At 42.0% G+C, this 19,054-nt stretch overlaps 1 protein-coding gene across 4 annotated transcripts in view; it reads right to left on the bottom strand.

Moving 5' to 3' along the window:
- PHKB (phosphorylase kinase regulatory subunit beta) overlaps window positions 1-19,054 on the bottom strand; it is a 148,079-nt gene that overhangs the window by 44,196 nt on the left and 84,829 nt on the right. For all 4 annotated transcript variants that reach the window (XM_075282098.1, XM_075282100.1, XM_075282097.1 and 1 more), the window contains 5 exons: window positions 13,304-13,399; window positions 12,159-12,356; window positions 10,177-10,234; window positions 7,039-7,116; window positions 1,325-1,483 (listed from right to left, as the gene is read on the bottom strand). In XM_075282098.1, coding sequence (XP_075138199.1) covers window positions 1,325-1,483; window positions 7,039-7,116; window positions 10,177-10,234; window positions 12,159-12,356; window positions 13,304-13,399 — 589 coding nt within the window. The remainder of the gene's footprint in view (window positions 1-1,324; window positions 1,484-7,038; window positions 7,117-10,176; window positions 10,235-12,158; window positions 12,357-13,303; window positions 13,400-19,054) is intronic.

Raw genomic sequence — 19,054 nt, 5'->3', positions numbered from 1 at the left:
TGCCGATGCACTGTATCAGCATTCTATCGCGGCTAGCCGAACAGTATGTTCGCACACAGAATCCATTTTCCACCGTGTGAGCATACCCTTAATCAGTGGCGTAACTAGGAATGGCGGGGCCCCGTGGCGAACTTTTGACATGGGGCCCCCCCGACACCGAAGATCTCGACCGAGTCCCTCCTACGCATTCCTGCGCGCTCTATTATGTTCCATAGTGGCCCCTGCACACAGTATTATATCCCTTAGAGGCCCCTGCACACAGTATTATATCCAATAGTGGCCCCTACAGGACTAAATACTGTCACGTCACCCGCTGACCGCTATACCAGGACAAATTGTGGATAAAAAATCTGGTCATGTGCATTACAATTTAGTAACTCCATGTGCCTCATATTAATAGCAGTTAACCCCATCATCTCCCTCACATTAACCCCTGTGTGCCTCACCATAAGAGTTACTGATATGTGAGAGACATGGAGGTAATAATAAAGTATCTTCATTATTATTACCCCCATATGTCTCACATATCAGTAACTCTTATGGTGAGGCACACAGAGGTTAATGTGAGGGAGATGATGGGGTTAACTGCTATTAATATGAGGCACATGGAGTTACTAAAACAAAAGTAATCACCCCATATGCCTGACATTAATAAGTAACCCCAGTACGTACCTGTGTAGCTTTAGTTTCATTTTCCTTCTTCCTTTCTTCCTCCAGTGCAGGACGGCAGGAGCTCGGCAGGGATAAGCCCCGCCTCCTCCTCTCATTGGTGGGCAGAGGACAGCAGAGAAAGGGAGGGGGGAGAGAGGGGGAACGTCCTGCAGCGCTGAGAGGAGCCAGACCTGCAGCTCCTGTGTCTCAGCCGTTGCTGCAGCTTCGGGGCCCCCTGTTGGTGGAAAGTATTCCACCACAGGGGGCCCCGATCATTATACTCGGGGGTCCGAAAAGACCTCCGAGAATAATGATAGCAGCGGTAGCAGCTGTCACCGGGCCCCTAATGCCCCGGGCCCTGTGGCAGCTGCTACCGCTGCTATGGTGGTAGTTACGCCACTGCCCTTAATGTTTTTTCCTAATAACTATCTGATAGTGCTGGATTTTAGCAATTATTCTAAACCAGGAAATCGCTTATGAAGCAATTACCTAACATGGCAGTCAACACTACTCCAAACCAGAGTATTTCTATCAATCTTAAAAGGAAAGAAAGTCAGTTTTCTCAAGACTAAACATATGAAAACATGAGATAAACTGGTCAATACTCCAGCCATCTGGGAAGAAGCCATAGCACTTTTATGAATGAACAAGCATTTGTGGCTCAGCTTCTTACCTAGGAGTTTGGAGATGATGTACAGTGCTTGTCCCCACAGGAAGATCTTGCCGTCTCGTCCACAGTTACTGGGAAATCTCTTTTGACTGTTGGGGTTCATTTTCTCAGCTTCAACAAAATCAGCAGGGACATGATAGTACTCTGGAACAATGGGGCACCCTGCAGAAGAAACACACAGTTACTGAGAGGGCAGTCTATGGGCATACGGCTGTATCTCTATAAAGGGTTTGATCACCTTTATAGCTATGGTCTTACACCAGGTGAATCAAACATAACATTGGTATACAGATTCAAAATGTACTTTCTAGGTAGCAGACTGCTCTTTCATGAAAAAATGCAAGTAATCGTCCCTACTACTGCAGCTTAAAGTGATCTTAGTGGTGGTACATTCCTTTTAATATGGAGCATAGAATTTATGTTGATAGATTAATGTTTAATACGCAATCCTAGAATCATTTACGGCGAGACAAAGATTTAATTCAAAACATTTTTATCATTCACTGTGATAGACTGACCCACTGTACGCATAGTAGTATGGCAGCTTCATCCTGTTGAGTTAAATGGGATCAAGCTGCCATATCATGCTCTGTTGCTACTAAGCAGACAGCCTTGTAAACCATTGTTGCAATGTAAATCATTGAAAAGGACAGAGCACTCACATGAGCACAACAGTGTGAAACCCCACCAATCTGATACTGATGGCCTATTCTAAAAGATAGACCTATTAATATGCTCATCCCCAAAACCCCCCATTATATCGTTCACTTTGACAGAGGGATAATATAGAGCATTATATCATGTACAGTTATACTTAAAGAGTTAATATATAGCATTCAATTTATTGTGATGCATGAAGAGTTAATACCCAACAATACAGCCTCCATCTACATTATTCTCAGAAATAGTTAATATAAACCAATTTTTGTTCTCTGTAGCAAACAGACCCTCATTGATTCAGGTCCGCTACATAAATGTATAGACCTACAATAGATAAAGGGTTAATAAACAACATTTTATCACTCTTTTCAGTATAGGAAGAAGTAAATACAGCTGTATATCACTCTCTAAAGTATAGGAAGAGTTAATAAACAGCATTATCTGCCTCTCTCCAGGAAAGGTTAAAGCACTATCATAAAAGCACTTTCCCTGGTATAGGACGAGTTAATATAAAGACAAATCACTCTCCACAGTACATAAAGGGGTAATACGCAACCTTATATCTCTCCATTTAGTAAAGGAATGGTACACAACTCTATAGACAGGACAGGAATATAGAGGCATGGGAGGAGGAAGCTCGGGCCCCAGACCATTATAGTAAATTGTACATTATCAGATGTTGGGATCAGTATATCCATCAAAGGGAAGAATAATGGATACTATAAATCAAAATGCTCATACCAAGGAGGAAATAACCAGACAGAAGACTACCCAGGCCACAAAATTTACAATAGACAGGTGAGTAGCCATATCTACTCAAAGATTATTATTTTTTTTTTTTTAAAATTATTTTATATCAAAATTAGAAACACAACAAACCATACAAAAACAAATCAAAGCAATCTTATTTCTGCAGTCCAAAAAATTCTCACTAAACAGAAGTCCTGAGCTGTTTCAGGGAATGTCGGGGGACTCGAAGTTTACACAAAGGTGCTCACCTAATTTTGGGTCACATGAATAGAGCTGTGCTCTAATGCCAAGCACATCCCTATGATATAATATGTACAGCACTGAGCTTAGTATGCAATGAAGAGGCTGCAGAGCTCACGTCAATGCTACAGACTCATCGACCAGCTTATCGTGGGGGTGCTGAGTGTCAGCTCTCCACCAGTCACATATTGATCTTAAAGTTAGGTCATCAATATGTATGTATTGTAAACCTCATTCTACAGAAGAGGGATGAAAAAAACTCTATTTAAAGGGAAACAGGAAAAATGTTTTGAAAGGTGAAATAAAGGTAATGATCCTACTACGAGTACAGCAAAGAATGTTGAATTTGCAAAGCAAGACAGGGCACTTCTTTTTTAATCACCTATAACGCCATGTATATATATATATATATATATATATATATATATATATATATATATAAAAGTCAGCCAGCGCCTATAAAACAATATGCATCTGGTTGAACTGCTGCTTCTATGGAGTCAGAGACTGCACATTATCTCCTGATGCAGACTGTCATTTAGAGAGTCTACATTGCACAGTCCAATATATAGTTACCAAGGCCCATGTGTGTAGTGCTGGGCTTTGAGGCCCATCACTGTACACAGCCACTTCTTTCCGGGTTGTGTGCATTATCAAAATGGACGAGATATCCCAGAGAGGTGCCCGGGAGCACCTATAGTATTAATGCCACAGTAGATGGTAAGCCAGCTCTTTCAAGCCTTCTACACCTCGCCTGAGAAATTTGTCTATTATGCCATTTATCTACGCTAACAAAAGCCACAAAAACAAAAAATCCCACCTCAGATTCTGTAATTTTCACAGCACATGAACAAAAAGAGTAGAAAATAAATGTGTGAATTCATTGCATCTGAGGAGAAGCCGTGTACTGCCTACAGCGAGAGCGGTGCCATTGTGACAATAAATGTATCAATTATATACACTCACCGGCCACTTTATTAGGTACACCATGCTAGTAACGGGTTGGACCCCCTTTTGCCTTCAGAACTGCCTCAATTCTTCGTGGCATAGATTCAACAAGGTGCTGGAAGCATTCCTCAGAGATTTTGGTCCATATTGACATGATGGCATCACACAGTTGCCGCAGATTTGTCGGCTGCACATCCATGATGCGAATCTCCCGTTCCACCACATCCCAAAGATGCTCTATTGGATTGAGATCTGGTGACTGTGGAGGCCATTGGAGTACAGTGAACTCATTGTCATGTTCAAGAAACCAGTCTGAGATTATTCCAGCTTTATGACATGGCGCATTATCCTGCTGAAAGTAGCCATCAGATGTTGGGTACATTGTGGTCATAAAGGGATGGACATGGTCAGCAACAATACTCAGGTAGGCTTTGGCGTTGCAACGATGCTCAATTGGTACCAAGGGGCCCAAAGAGTGCCAAGAAAATATTCCCCACACCATGACACCACCACCACCAGCCTGAACCGTTGATACAAGGCAGGATGGATCCATGCTTTCATGTTGTTGACGGACACCAAATTCTGACCCTATCATCCGAATGTCGCAGCAGAAATCGAGACTCATCAGACCAGGCAACGTTTTTCCAATCTTCAATTGTCCAATTTCGATGAGCTTGTGCAAATTGTAGCCTCAGTTTCCTGTTCTTAGCTGAAAGGAGTGGCACCCGGTGTGGTCTTCTGCTGCTGTAGCCCATCTGCCTCAAAGTTCGACGTACTGTGCGTTCAGAGATGCTCTTCTGGCTACCTTGGTTGTAACGGGTGGCTATTTGAGTCACTGTTGCCTTTCTATCAGCTCGAACCAGTCTGGCCATTCTCCTCTGACCTCTGGCATCAACAACGCATTTCCGCCCACAGAACTGCCGCTCACTGGATGTTTTTTCTTTTTCGGACCATTCTCTGTAAACCCTAGAGATGGTTGTGCGTGAAAATCCCAGTAGATCAGCAGTTTCTGAAATACTCAGACCAGCCCTTCTGGCACCAACAACCATGCCACGTTCAAAGGCACTCAAATCACCTTTCTTCCCCATACTGATGCTCGGTTTGAACTGCAGGAGATTGTCTTGACCATGTCTACATGCCTAAATGCACTGAGTTGCCGCCATGTGATTGGCTGATTAGAAATTAAGTGTTAACGAGCAGTTGGACAGGTGTACCTAATAAAGTGGCCGGTGAGTATAGTCACTTATACAATCACTGTCTGTATACAGCAGACTTCAGCATCACATCAGATTAAACATCAGCCCACTTCCTTACAGTATACACTTTAAAGGGGTTGTCCCCTTTAGGTGTCACATCGCTGGCGTCCAGACAGCTTCATTCACTTCTATGGGACCTCCTCCAGAGATGTGATACTTGTATCCACTATTCACAGGATAAGGGTGCATTCACACTGAGTAAACGCTAGCTTATTCTGAACGTAAAACACGTTCAGAATAAGCGGCGTCTAAAGCAGCTCCATTCATCTCTATGGGAGCCGGCATACGAGCACTCCCCATAGAAATGAATGGGCTGCTTCTTTCACTCCGTGCAGTCCCATTGAAGTGAATGGGGAGTGCCGGCGTGTACGCTCCGGCATGAGCAGAGCTTGCCGTATACGCCGGCACTCCCCATTCACTTCAATGGGACTGCACGGAGTGAAAGAAGCAGCCCATTCATTTCTATGGGGAGCGCTCGTATCCCCGCTCCCATAGAAATGAATGGAGCTGCTTTAGACGCCGCTTATTCTGAACGTGTTTTACGTTCAGAATAAGCTAGCGTTTACTTAGTGTGAATGCACCCTAAGGGATACAAATCTTTAACGGGGCCATAACTTTAAAGTAAACCCATTTAAACCTCCTTAAAACAAAAATGTATTTGGTTTGAACTCCCATTTTTGTCTCTATTCTAAAGTTAAACCCAGAATTTTGCTAATGGAAGCTAATACGAGAGCTAGTGTTACAGCTGAATTGTTAGGTCACCAGTCTTAAGTGTACTTACAGTTTCAAATAATTTCTAATATTCTGGAAGCAACTGCAACATTAACACATTTTGGAATATACTTCATTTATAGATTTTTGTTCCTTTCCCTGAAATTATACACTGAACTGCACTTTCGGTCCCTTCTGTATTCTTTGCCAATTTTCTATTACTAGCTAAAAGTTGTACATGGATTTTCTCTAGGATTACACAATAAACTATATAATACAGAGAAGCTCAGGCTGGGGGAGGGCGGGGGGTAGTCATGTCAAACAATTATAGCTCAGATGTTATAAATCCCAAAAGAGTTTCATATTCCATATTAAGGAATTCAGATTTCATATGACATCAAGACTGCAGTTCTATATATAATTGCCTTGGATATCGACCGTTAAAAACAAAGTTGCGAAAGGAAGAAGCTGCATATAAATATGACAATGTCAACTGTACAAATCTGAACTTGTCACATGAAAGCCAAGACTCTTCTCTTTCAAATAGCACCAGAACCATTGTTCTAGATTTTACAGTGCCAGAGAGAGAACTGCTTGCAGTTACCCCTCTTCAGCCTCAGCTTCCCAGCATTATACATTTGTCCGCATATTCCAGTGACAAGATTATTACTGGCAATAGAGAAACCTTCACAGAAAGTGGACCACAGCCCAAGATTTAACATGTATTAACGTCACTAATGGTGTCAGCATATCAATGTTTGTAAGATTAGGTACTTTTTATGATGGGTGGAGCTAAACTGTAATCTATTTCCATGGTTAATCTTCAGTATTTTGGGAGCTTGGGATGAGAATGGAGAAAAAATGGAGATCTCAAGCTCAAAATGAAACCCGTGAATCATAAGTGCGGGCAAAGTAAATACAGAGACGGCAGTAGATCACACCACTTGGGGTTATGACACTCTACTTAGACATTTCCAACACAGAGAATATTTGACAAGCAAACTCAACAACTAAGGTGTGACCTCCTCCAGTGTCCACATGGCAGACACAAAGATTTTAACTGAGGCTTGTGTGATGGACACTATTATTTAATGGATACACAGCACTTGACAGTCCTAGAGCCATGTTAAAGAATATCAAGAAATTACCTACCATCAAATGCTAAAAATAGCAGTGGATCCAGTAGACCTTCAAACTCTTTTACTTGCTCTGTATTTCCTCGAAAGACTCCTGCAATATGAAGAAAACATGGCACCCACATAAATAAGAAACATTTTAATACATTTATTATGCGATAACATGTTATACAGCTATTTACAGAGTTGCTGATTTTTACTTAAAAGAATTAGCTACTTTCTTCTTCATGGAGGACATCTCATTTCCAAGCATTCTTCCCAACATGGGATGGGAAAAGTCACTGTGTGACAATAACAGCTGTCAGATAGCTACTTCTTGTCCCAGAAACAGACTTTTTGGGGAAGTTTCACAGTGAATTTTGCAGATGTCCATCAAAAATATATGTTAGGGCTAGTGCACACAGGGATTCCGCGTGTGTATATTCCGTTGTGGCTGCCGTGACAGGATGCCAGTGCAGTGCACCGGCATCCTGTCGCTGCTTTCCGCTCCAGATTAAGCCCAAATGAATGGGCCTAGTCCGAAGGGCATTGTCGAGAGGTGGACGCCGCAGCTGAATCAGCCACGGAGTCCGCCTGAAGAATGGGCAGCTCACTTCTTTTTTCCACTAGTGGGAACAAACCGCTAGCGGAAAAAAGAGCGCTAGCGGTCTGTATAGACTTCTATTGTGAGGGAGCGGATTTTGAGGCGGATTCTGTGCCAAAATCCGCCCCCTCTTGCCCAGTGTGTGAACTAGTTCTTAGGTAGAAGTCCTGTTGGATGCCTCATTATAGACACATGGTGAAAATTTCACCTATCAGGTCCTAAAACAAAAAACACATATACCAAACAGTATATGTTCTTATCCGGTGTACCACTTGTCTGGAATACTACAGCAGAAAAAAGGTATACTAATTTTTTTTTAATGCTCAGTGCAGGCCATCAGTTACTCATCGGTGTGGGTCTGAGACCAGAACCCCACACAAAGTAGCGGTTATGGTTACCTCCAGGAGCCAGAAGGTATGCAGGGAATGCTACAGCATGGCTTCCAAACATCATATGGTGCTTTCTGCTCCTGGCACCATCATCTTTGCCAGAAATGCAGATTGGTGTAGGGTGTGGGTGTCCGATTCCCATCGATCAGATACTGATGGCCTATGCCAAAGCTATCAACCAGAAATCTTGGTGAGTGAAACACAAAGGGGGAAATTACTGTAATTTCCAAACCTTCTGATGTATACGAGGTCTGCCTGAAACTACTGCTTTTAAGATTTAAAATTTTATACTGTATTAAATCTGGATCTCGGCTGAGGAATATCCTTATCGGCAGCTTTATGTTGACATGCTATTTTACATTCTTCTATGTAAAATAAAAAAGACTCGGCACAATTGAAGTGTGGTGTGATGTCAGGCATGTGCAGTAGATGTGTATTGTGCATGCTGATGTTTTCCCCGAAGCATGAGCTTGGACAGAAGGCAGAACTACATAGCCTGTACATGGGCTTTAGGGGTCACCGAAGCCCATAGCGAAAATTACACGCCCCTAAAGCACAGCTAATTTGCATAGTTTAAAAGTTGCTTTTTCAGAATCACGGAGCATTGCACTGATACAATAAACACGTCCTTTGAAAATGTATACAAAGGCTAGCAAGGTAATGTACGTACTTTGTCATGCCGTTTCCTGCTGACAAGACTCCTTTTAATAATTTCATATCAGCTAACCAGATGAATATCACTAATGATTAGACAGCGACCTGTAACTGCAATGGAAATTATGCCAAATAACCCACCCCACGCCCTCCATGCCAAAGTAAAGGGGTATTTAAATATAGCATATTCATTAGATACTGTAAATATACAAAACATTCCAATGCACTTTGAAAACCAATTCAACAAATTTTAGAACATATCTGCTTAAACTCATTGGATGAAAATCTGCCCTGGTCATGTGATAGGCACACATGTGATCAGCTTATTGCAGGTACAGTACAGATATCAGAGCTCTGTCGTATAATGCCCTCTACCCCTGTGTGTCCATCACATAACCAGGACAGATTGAAGCCCCTTGAGCTAAACAATGAAGATTCCCATTAAATAAAGTATGCAGAGATCTTGAAAACAATGTGCCATAGCTGTGCAAAGTATCTTAGGACTTTGTAAAACTTGGCATTATATGATGAAGATGTTTTATTTGATAAAACAGAAATAACCCTGTCACACAAACAGCTCTGATCCTTTTTCCACCGCGCTATAACGGCCCATTAATTTCCATGTGCTAATAAGACATTTAGTGAAGGTGTGCGGCACACGGTGTGGGTGTTTGTTTGGGAAGGGGGGAGAATACACATATATTTCAGTGTCGAGCTTTGCTGGAAACAGATGGAGTGGGATATTATTGTCTTCTAATCAATCATTCTCTGCTGTAACTAAATAAGGACCTGCAAACGAGCTCATTACCATCATCAAATTACCATTCATAGGTGCAGAATAATGTGTTTAACCAGCACACTCTCTACAGGGACAGTCGGCTTATCGCTGGTTAATTGCTCCCTGAGGCACCTGGGAAGTTGGGGAGTCATAGCACAGAAACCCTGGACTTGTTATGCAGGTGCCATATAAGTGCTAGATATTGGAAAGACATGCTTGCATTTGCTAGAGCACCATTTTTTACCTGTGGTCCCAATACATTGGACCAGTCAATTGTTATGTTAGGGGGCGCTGCTGGCCAGCAACCACTGGTGCTCTTGTGGATTCATGAACAACTCACTTGCATATGGATTAAAAGTTGATTTTCTCAGCAGCAAAGATGAATAGATAAAAGGTATGTTCATAAGACCAGTAGTAGCACCTACAATAGCATATAAGTGGTGCAGAAGTGATTCTGATTGACCCCCCTAAGGCTAAGGCCCCACGTAGCATCCCGCAGCAAAAAAAGCGCTGAAAAAAAAGCCACGGCGGCAACTCATCACTGTTCTTCCCATAGTGCTTTGCGCAGAATTTGCAGAGGTTTTCTCTGCAGACTTTCTGCTTCAATTATATCTGTAAGGAAACCATTATGTACATATAGAATAGAGATCAACAGGATTTAATCTGGCATAAAGCAGGCTTCTAGTATTTCTAGACTAACATATAATGTGGAGATAATTGGTGATACATGACTAGTCTATGTAGACTTACCATCAATGATCATGTAGATAAAAAACACTGGAAATTCACACTCAATGCCATCAAACAGCTGGAAATAAAGAAGAATGAATCAGAACGAAGGCAGAGAACGGTGAATAGACGGAGCACACAGGAGATGGATGGAGCTCAATGTACTAGTAAATAGACCATTGTGATTGCAATATAAAGATAATGTTATGTATTGGAGATGGCTACTGCTCCCCACGCTCCACCACCATCATTTGTTTTTCTGTGTAAACTTGTAGCGAGCTGTGAAATTAAACAGCAAAATGATGAACTGCTCCCCCTCACCCAATAAACTTGTCTGCAGATTTCAATTAGACGAAAAAATCTGAACTAAAAACTGGTGGAGTCAAAAGCAAACTCAAACAACACGGATCCATTCAAGTCAATACGATGTAATACCAGAAACTAAGGGGAAAAAGGTGGTGCTATTTTAGTAATGATGATGTTCTGTAAATCTACATAAAACATTGGGTAACTTTGTAAAATCCTTATCTTTACTAAGTGACATTTATATGATAATTTCTTTTCCATGTACAATACATCCAAAAACTCTGCTGTTTCCATGGTCCATTGCATCGTGGGATCCTAGATCGCCGAGCTAAGGCTAGGTTCACACTACCATGAGAATAAAGGACATTTAAAGACAGGCAGAGCCCCCTGCACTGGGTGTCCATCTGCATTCAGCCAAAAGTTAAAAAATTATGAAAGAATCTTTCTTCTGTCATGTTTTTAATGGGGCTCCATTAGCAAAATTATGCTGACAGAGCCACACACATAAGTGTGAATAGGCATTCAGGCACCGCTAAAGTTATAATAAACTACCCCCCCCCCCCCGTTTTAAAATAAAACTCTAAAAAAGAATATGTTGTACTTATCTATAGTACCTGAATGCCCACCCACCGTGCACGATAGATAAGTACAACATATTCTGTTTTAGTTTTTTATTTTAAAACAGGGGTGGGGGGGTGGTAGTTGAATATAACTTTAGTGGTGCCTGAATAGCCTTTTTAAAGGCTATTCACACATATATGGGGCTCGATCAGCATAATTTTGCTGATAGAGCCCCTTTAAGTTTCTGATGGAAGTAAAAGATGTGCAGGACTTTTTCTTCTGTTACAAAAGTAAACATGACGGAAGACAGTGTCAGTCATGTTGATTATATTAGATCCAATGGGAACATTGCTACAGTTAATGTCCGTTGTTGTCCTACTATTGCAGCGCTCACACTTGCGCCTTGAGCTGTCCGCTGTGATTCTGACTAAATCCCCAGAAAAACTGCTTGCCGGCAGTCAGTTTAAAAAACCCATTCATTTCAATGGGTTTTTAAATAAAACAGCTGGAGTCTGTATGCAGACTCCCCGCTGTGAACCAGTTGTTTTTCGGATGGACACAAAGCAGGACTTTATGTCCATGCAAAAAACAAAAAAACAAAAACCCAAACAAACAAAAACAAAAAAACTGTTTCACGGCAGAGAGGCTTCATACGGACACCGGTGATTTGTTTTAAAAACCCATTGGAATGAATGGGTTTTAAAACTGACCACCGGTAAGCCGTCCCTATGCAGTTTTTCCAGGGATTTAGGCGGAATCACAGTGGACAGCTCAAGGCACAAGTGTGAACGCCACGTATGACAGAACAGTAGTGAGAACATAGCCAAAGTTGTTAAATGCTAGATCTGGCAATAGAGTGAATGTGAATGGAACATAGCTCATGACTATTATTAAAACACAGTAAAACAATTATTCTTTAAAGTTAACTTCCTACTTACATTATCTAATAGCATACATGAAGTACACTTATCATGGAGGTCATTGACTGCTATAATGGTTAGGTGTCTGCTGCAGTGTAGGTGCAACCTCCTATGGTGGATCAAGAGAACACTAGTGCATGCAACTCCCAAGTGTGCACATTGGCTTACATGTACCAGTGGGGAAAGGTAAAGTCAATAGCAGTATACTTGTGATACCTTGATCTCTGCAGGCTTATAGTAACGCCGGTTTTCATCTTCCAGAGCAGTCCGATAGCCATCCCTTAGAAATCTCTTAAAACCATATTTTCCCTTCAGTTTACGCACAATCTTGTCCATTGCCTGATGAAACAATGCATCATCGTCCACAGCAAACGCCGGGTAACTGATGCAAGTGAGGAGGGCAGCGTCTGTGTTCTGAAGAGGAAAGAAAGATCATGTTTTAGAAAATTGACTATGGTCTTGACCAAATGGTTAAAGAAGGGTCTTTATTAGGACATATCGAATGTATAGAGAAGGTCCCATCTGCAGTCCTTGGTGCCGCAATGTATTACATGTTCAGACAGTCATTCGAATTAAATTTCAACTTCATTGGCCACTATGAGAGAGATGTGAAAACACCTGCAGTTTTAGTTGATCGGTAGCAGATCTACATTAAGCGAGGGAGACCATGGAACTCCCTGCCACATGATGTGGTGATGCCTGATAACTTATACGAACTCAAAATGGGCCTGGATGCCTTTCTTGAAAGTAAGAATATCACAGGTTAAGGGAGGTAGAAATTTTTGATATAGGATGTTGATCTAGGGACTTAGTCCAATCGCCATATTTGGAGTTGAGTTGGGAAAGAATTTTTTCCTTTGCTCTCATCTCATGTGGTTTTTTTTTGCCTTCCCCTGGATCAACTTGGTAGTTTTATAGGTTGGGTTTGATGGCCTTGTGACTATCACTTTAACAGCATTTTCGCCCAAAATAGATTAACATTTGCATATTGATCTGCATAATTGAACTAAAATACTCTGCAATAATGTCAGTGAATGCTTACATTGTGAGGTTGAAAACCTGTACCTAATACTTCTAATGCTGTATACAGCCTTGATAATCTAATATTAGCACAAATCTCTCTCCTGTCCTAAAAATATGTATGTTCCCATTCAATTATAGTATGCACAAAGCTTGAAAATGGTGAGGAACCGAAACAGAGTCTATTACAAAGCTGCAGAACTTTTATTATATGACAAGTAAGCTACCCCCCTCCACTCCACACTTGGAAACCTCTTGAACCAGGACGACACATTTACATAATGAAGCATGTATTAATTTTCCATTTTGTCTTATGATTAACCTCCATCTCATGCACTTACATGGGAGCGTGACTCTCTGGGCAGCAGGGAGGACAGCGTCTGTCTGTTTCGGTTATGTGCATCCAGATCCACAAATATGACGGACCAGGAGCAGCCCTGCAGAAATGATAAAACAATCAATGAAAGAATGGTTTGTACAGAAGTCAATTGATAAACTTCAGTTAGTGGTCGCCTCCAGTCATTGATAGGATCAATATAGTAGATTATATTCATTTCTGCTAACAAGAAAACAAATTAAACACTGTAATGTGAACCTTACAAGTTAAGGCTACCATCGAGCAAAGAGTTCACACAGTTGCAAACTGAGGAGGGTTGATGTTGGAGATGTATTGATTTAATTCATCAATTTAGCATCAAAACATACATTAATCTGTAACAGAATAACAAAATAAATAAAAATATATATTGTAAGCCGATGGCTGGTCAGATAATGGAGGGGGTGTACATCTCATCCAGACTACTAAGGTGGGTGAGATGAGAAAACTCCAGAAAGACTGGTTCTCAGCAGACAACTTTTTTCCGCTGGGCATTATTTCAAGTTCTCTCTATTGGGCTGAATTTTTAGGAATGGCAGGTAGGTTGGTAGTGGGACCTGTCATTCCAACCCCCTCCAGTCCACACATTGTGGATGTTTCTGCAGCGTGTCAGCTGCTGTGAATTGTCCTCATCAGTGAGGTTTAAAAGGTCAGCTCCAGCAGCAAGACTTTGGACCGAGATTGGCTGGAGAGCCAGCAGGAAGGTCAGACTATTGGAGCTGTCTTGGGTGATGCAACCTACTGTTGAGTCCGCTATTATAGGTGAGGTAACCTATGTTGAGTTAGAGCCTAGCCAGGCAGGTATTTATTTTTGTATTGTTTCCTTTTGTTGCTGCACTACCTTTTTGAGTGAAAATAAAACTCTACCTTTGTTTTGGACTAAAGAAACTGGACCTGTGTGTCTATGCCACCCCACCTAGCAACCCCAGACCCTGACAATATATATATATATATTGTGAGAGAGTGAAGGGTGTTGTCTGGGAAGACAAGTATATTCCAGCCAGGCAGCTAAAGGGTGTTTGGTAAAAACTCACACCAGGGAGGTCAGCTGACTAATCAGGTCCTAATAACAGTCTGACGCTAGGTTCACACTAGCGTTCACCTGTCCGTTCTGAGCTTTCCGTCTTCTTCATGCCAGAAGTCGGAAAGCTCAGACCGGGTCCGGCCGTGAGCGTTTTATGCTCTCCGCCGCGAAACCGGATTTTTTTATCCAGACACAGAGTACTGCATGTCCGACTCTGTGTCCGAATTATAAAACCCGGTTTCGCGGCGGAGAGCATAAAACGCTCACCGCCGCACATCTCTCTGACCCATTCAAATGAATGGGTGAGAGAGACTCCTGCAGGTTTCCGTCTCCTGCCTCTGTTTTAGGCAGGAAACGGAAACCTCAAGTACAGAGTTCACAACGCAGATGTGAATGAGCCCTGAGTGTGAAGACTAGCAGTGTTGCACCACACTGACAGAGTTGAACTGTCCAGACCGGACCTCCAAAGTAGGTACTGTGCCACCCCTTGTTGTTATTGCCAAGGTGGGAGACTGGTAGCCAGTCTCCTGTATAGTCAGGGGAAAGTTTCCTTGCGTTTAAGTTAGTTTCTCAGCTGAGAAGATAATTGTTTTGTTTATCCTGTGGCTTTGCAAAAGCAGTGTATGTGTTGCATGTGAATAAAGCCTGAACCTGTGTGCAATCCAGTGTCTGTGTCCCTGTCTCCTGCACTGCTACAAGCATCTACCTGAGCGATATTATATATATATATATATATATATATATATATATATATATATATATACACACACACAGAAAAAGGATTTATATGTGATCTACACAAAACATGAATGCAGTGCTGCCCCCTGTATACACAAGAGCAGGACCTATGGTGCTTTGGGTGGTGACCTATTTTTGGCACATTCTCTCTTTTGGTGCCTGTATGCAAATTTGGGCATCCCATTTGTATATATCCATCCGTTTGATGCTTCATTAAAAACTTTACGTCTTTATTTAGCACTGAGAAGGGTAGTAAAAATGTGGGAAATGGGCATCTTTACCACCCTTTGGTAATACTACAGTCACTGCTTCATAAGAATCTGGCAGTTCACCCTCCTCATAACACATATTTAAGGTATCCAACATTTCAGGCAAAAGCTGCTCCTCATATTCCTTATAAACTTCCACTGCCAACCCATCCTGCAAGAGGGGCTTTTTCATAAGCCATGACTCCCTTTGTTTCTTGGAGTTCCTCTACAGTTAAAGGTTCATCTAGGAACATCCGGTCATCCTGACTAAGAACACTGCATATTAACATTAGACAAATAAGGGTCTATAACCAACTGGTAATTGCCCCCTTAGTCATAAAATTGTTGTTTCAAAAATGCTTATCAGCCTGATCTGCCATGGACTCTGGTGTATCAGTCACCAGGTGTCTTTCCTCAGTCTCTTCTACTTGAGCTCGTAAATGGCCCTTGTCCTAGTCTTCATTACCTTAATTTCTCTCCCCCTGAAGACATGCTTGCATAGCTTCCCACAAGATAGGAGGTCTAACCGAATCCACAAAAATATTCCTGTATACTCTCAACCACTTGGGTTCTCCTTAAGAGCTTCAAACGTAAAACATTTAGTTTACGAAAGCCTTAACTATGCCCACCAAACTTTATTTGAATATCTACCACCACAAGGGAATGACCTGAGAATGCCCTCTGTGAATACTCCTTGTCCTTAAAGGGGATCTATCAGCAAAATTATGCTGAATGAGCTCCAAATATGCCTGAATAGCCTTTAAAAAGGCTATTCAGGCACCTCTAATCTTATTTTAACCCCCTTCCCCCCCATCTTAAAATGATACCCTAAAAACGAATATGCAAATTATACTTACTGTGCACGGTGGGCGGTCATGCACTGTCTGATGTCATCTGCTGTGACGCCTTCCTCTTCTTTCTTCTTCCAGCAACGCCCTCCTGTCCTGGCTCTTCCCTGCCTTGATCTTCTGTTCTTCCGGCGGGTTTGGTTCAAATCCCACACGTGCGCAGTAGCTCTCCCTCCGGAGCGCTACTGCGCACACTCCGGGGTCATTTTTGTAGTAGTTCTAAGTTCCCCTTAGAACTACGCGAGCGCACTGCACATGTGCAGTACACTCACGAACCTCTTCATTCTGGAAGAACAGAAGATCAAGGCGTGGAAGAGCCAGGACAGGAGGGTGTCGCTAGAAGAAAGAAGAGGAAGACATGACAGCAAGATGACGTTGGACAGTGCATGACCGCCCACGGGTAAGTATCGTTTGCATATTCACTTTTAGGGTATTATTTTAAAACGAGGGGGGGGCATATTTTGGGGCTCATACAGCACAATTCCCTTTAACTTATGATAACATAGAATCTGTACCTGACACAAAGTCAATTCTTGATAAGGTTCTATAACTGGAAGATAGACAAAAGAGAACTGATGAAACCCTGGATACATATTTCTGCAAATATCTTTTAACTCCACCTCCTCGAGCAGGCATCCTAAAGAGGTTAGAGTTCCTGAAACTGTCTCCCCCGCTACTATGAAAGCAATCTATAGTATGATTCACCACTGCATTGACGTCCCTCCTAAATTAAGAGCGGTGCATCTCTTAATGAAGCCAGCTGATCAAGAACTCTTTTCAAAGAGATGCTACTATGTGGTGGTTGATTATACATAACCACCAAAATACACTACCGATTGAATATGTTGCAATGTACCTCTATATATTCAAACCTTCCCTGTCCACAAAGGACTTGAAATGTTCTGTGAATAAACAAAATAACTGCTCTAGAATACTCTGTATGAAAGGAATGGTACACACGGCGTATTCAACAAGGCCACCAAGCTCGATGTCATATGATTCTCCTGCAAGTCTACTACTAGAATGCTGATTGATATCAAAAATAGCTCTCCTTTTCCTCCCTTCTTTCACACCCCTCACATTCCACGGAAACATTTAAATAGCTCCCCCATGAATACAATCATTGTTATGAAAACCAGAAAATATATTCCCAATCAACAATAATACAAACTGTGCATTTCTACCCCCAGCCCCCAACTGTGTACACCTCCCCTCCGAAATGGGTCAGTGCCACAAATAGCCAAAGCGATGCTTCCATTAATACACCAACGGCAAACAAAACATAGAAATAACTGAAATTCTTATCTACAGTCAACTAGTATAAGGAACGCGTAAGCTGTCATTTTCATTCCCACCAAGTAACTTGTTACAGTCCTTTTGCAGAAACAAATGCAATTGGTCTCTCAAGTAGTGCATCAATGGTCAAGAACTAAAATATAGAGGACAAGTCTCGTCTCTCAGCCACAGAGGATACTAAAACAACTACAGTGAGCAGATACCCTCCAGTGACCTCTTTCTCAACCGCACATTCCTCAGGCTGCCACAGCCTATCTAGCCAACAAACTGCATCACGTGTTGTGCCAATTCGCCACTTCGCAGGGTAGATCATTGAAGATGGCACATCCAATGCTTCCAGCCTCCTCATAACATACAGAAACTGGGATCTCTTTCATTTGTACTTCAATAGTGCCACTCTCTCTCTTTAAACAGAATGTCTCTCTTTTGCCGAGCCACTCGCAGAATCCTGTCTTTGCAATGCAGTATTTTAATAAGCACCAGCCATAGAGGTGGAGGGTAATCTAGGCTCACGCTCCACTGCAATGAGTGAGTGCCTTTTTACTGAAAATGTTAGTAACCATTTATCAAAAGTAATCATCAAGATTATTGCCTTTCTTTGGACTCCAACCAGACAGACATTGTTCCGGAGTTGTCCATTTTCCAAGTTACCTGCTTTCACTTGAAAGTAGGTTGCCACCCCAGGAGTGTGTGTGTAAATCTTGTTGCTTTGGGGGCACATTGTATTCCACCCCAGACACCCTATTTTCCACTGCTGTAGTACAGTCAGGAAATTTATGCAATTTATCACTTTGAAACAATAAAATGTCCTCCTTTAAGGCTCCCATTTGGCTAGTGATAAGCCCTTTAGATATATGTGGTGCTGCATAACCTCCATTATTTATTCCACTTGATAGATGGCCGAGGTCACATGTTGCATGTTTGTTGCGGTTTCTGGATTGAAAACCCATGATGTAACTAGCATTGTGGGGTACTAATACTGCAGCAGACAGAGGCATCACCACAGCACGCAGTTTTTATAGTGAACGTGCTTTGAAGTAAAACCGTGTACAAATATTTTAGCTTTTTAACATTGTTGCCTCTGTTGTGCTGCAGCCAAATACAGAGAATGAAAAATAGTTATCTAACTTATAGACACTTTGTTCTTGCTAACCCTGGATGGTGTGCGGTGATTCGTGAACTGTCTGTGTTATTCGGCTTCTGTATTAACAGCTGCAGACATGGATTCTTGCAGTGTGAAATATACATGGCGGGGACCCTGTGAGTTGCCTGAGCTCAGCAGCAAAGTCCATTAAAACTAAAAGATAAAGAGCGGCTTTCTATGCTGAAGACGTGCTGTGCTCAGACAAAAAAAATATAAAAAATTGAGAATATTTTTGGCAGCTTCTAATATGGCAATCATCATACAATCGGCTGCTTCCTCTACACTTCCCTTCAAGAGAGCGCGGTGCCATGAATGTAACGCACTGGTTTCAAAGATGAAATTTTAATTCCAGCGCCGTCTAAAGAGCTATAGTCTCCCACAGAGGCCCGCACCAGACTTCAAAGGGCCCGAAGGGCGG

Source organism: Leptodactylus fuscus, chromosome 7 (assembly GCF_031893055.1).
Source record: "Leptodactylus fuscus isolate aLepFus1 chromosome 7, aLepFus1.hap2, whole genome shotgun sequence".
Lineage (NCBI taxonomy): Eukaryota > Metazoa > Chordata > Amphibia > Anura > Leptodactylidae > Leptodactylus > Leptodactylus fuscus.
The sequence above is the reverse complement of the archived record's forward strand: the minus strand, read 5'-3'. Positions and strand labels throughout refer to the sequence as shown.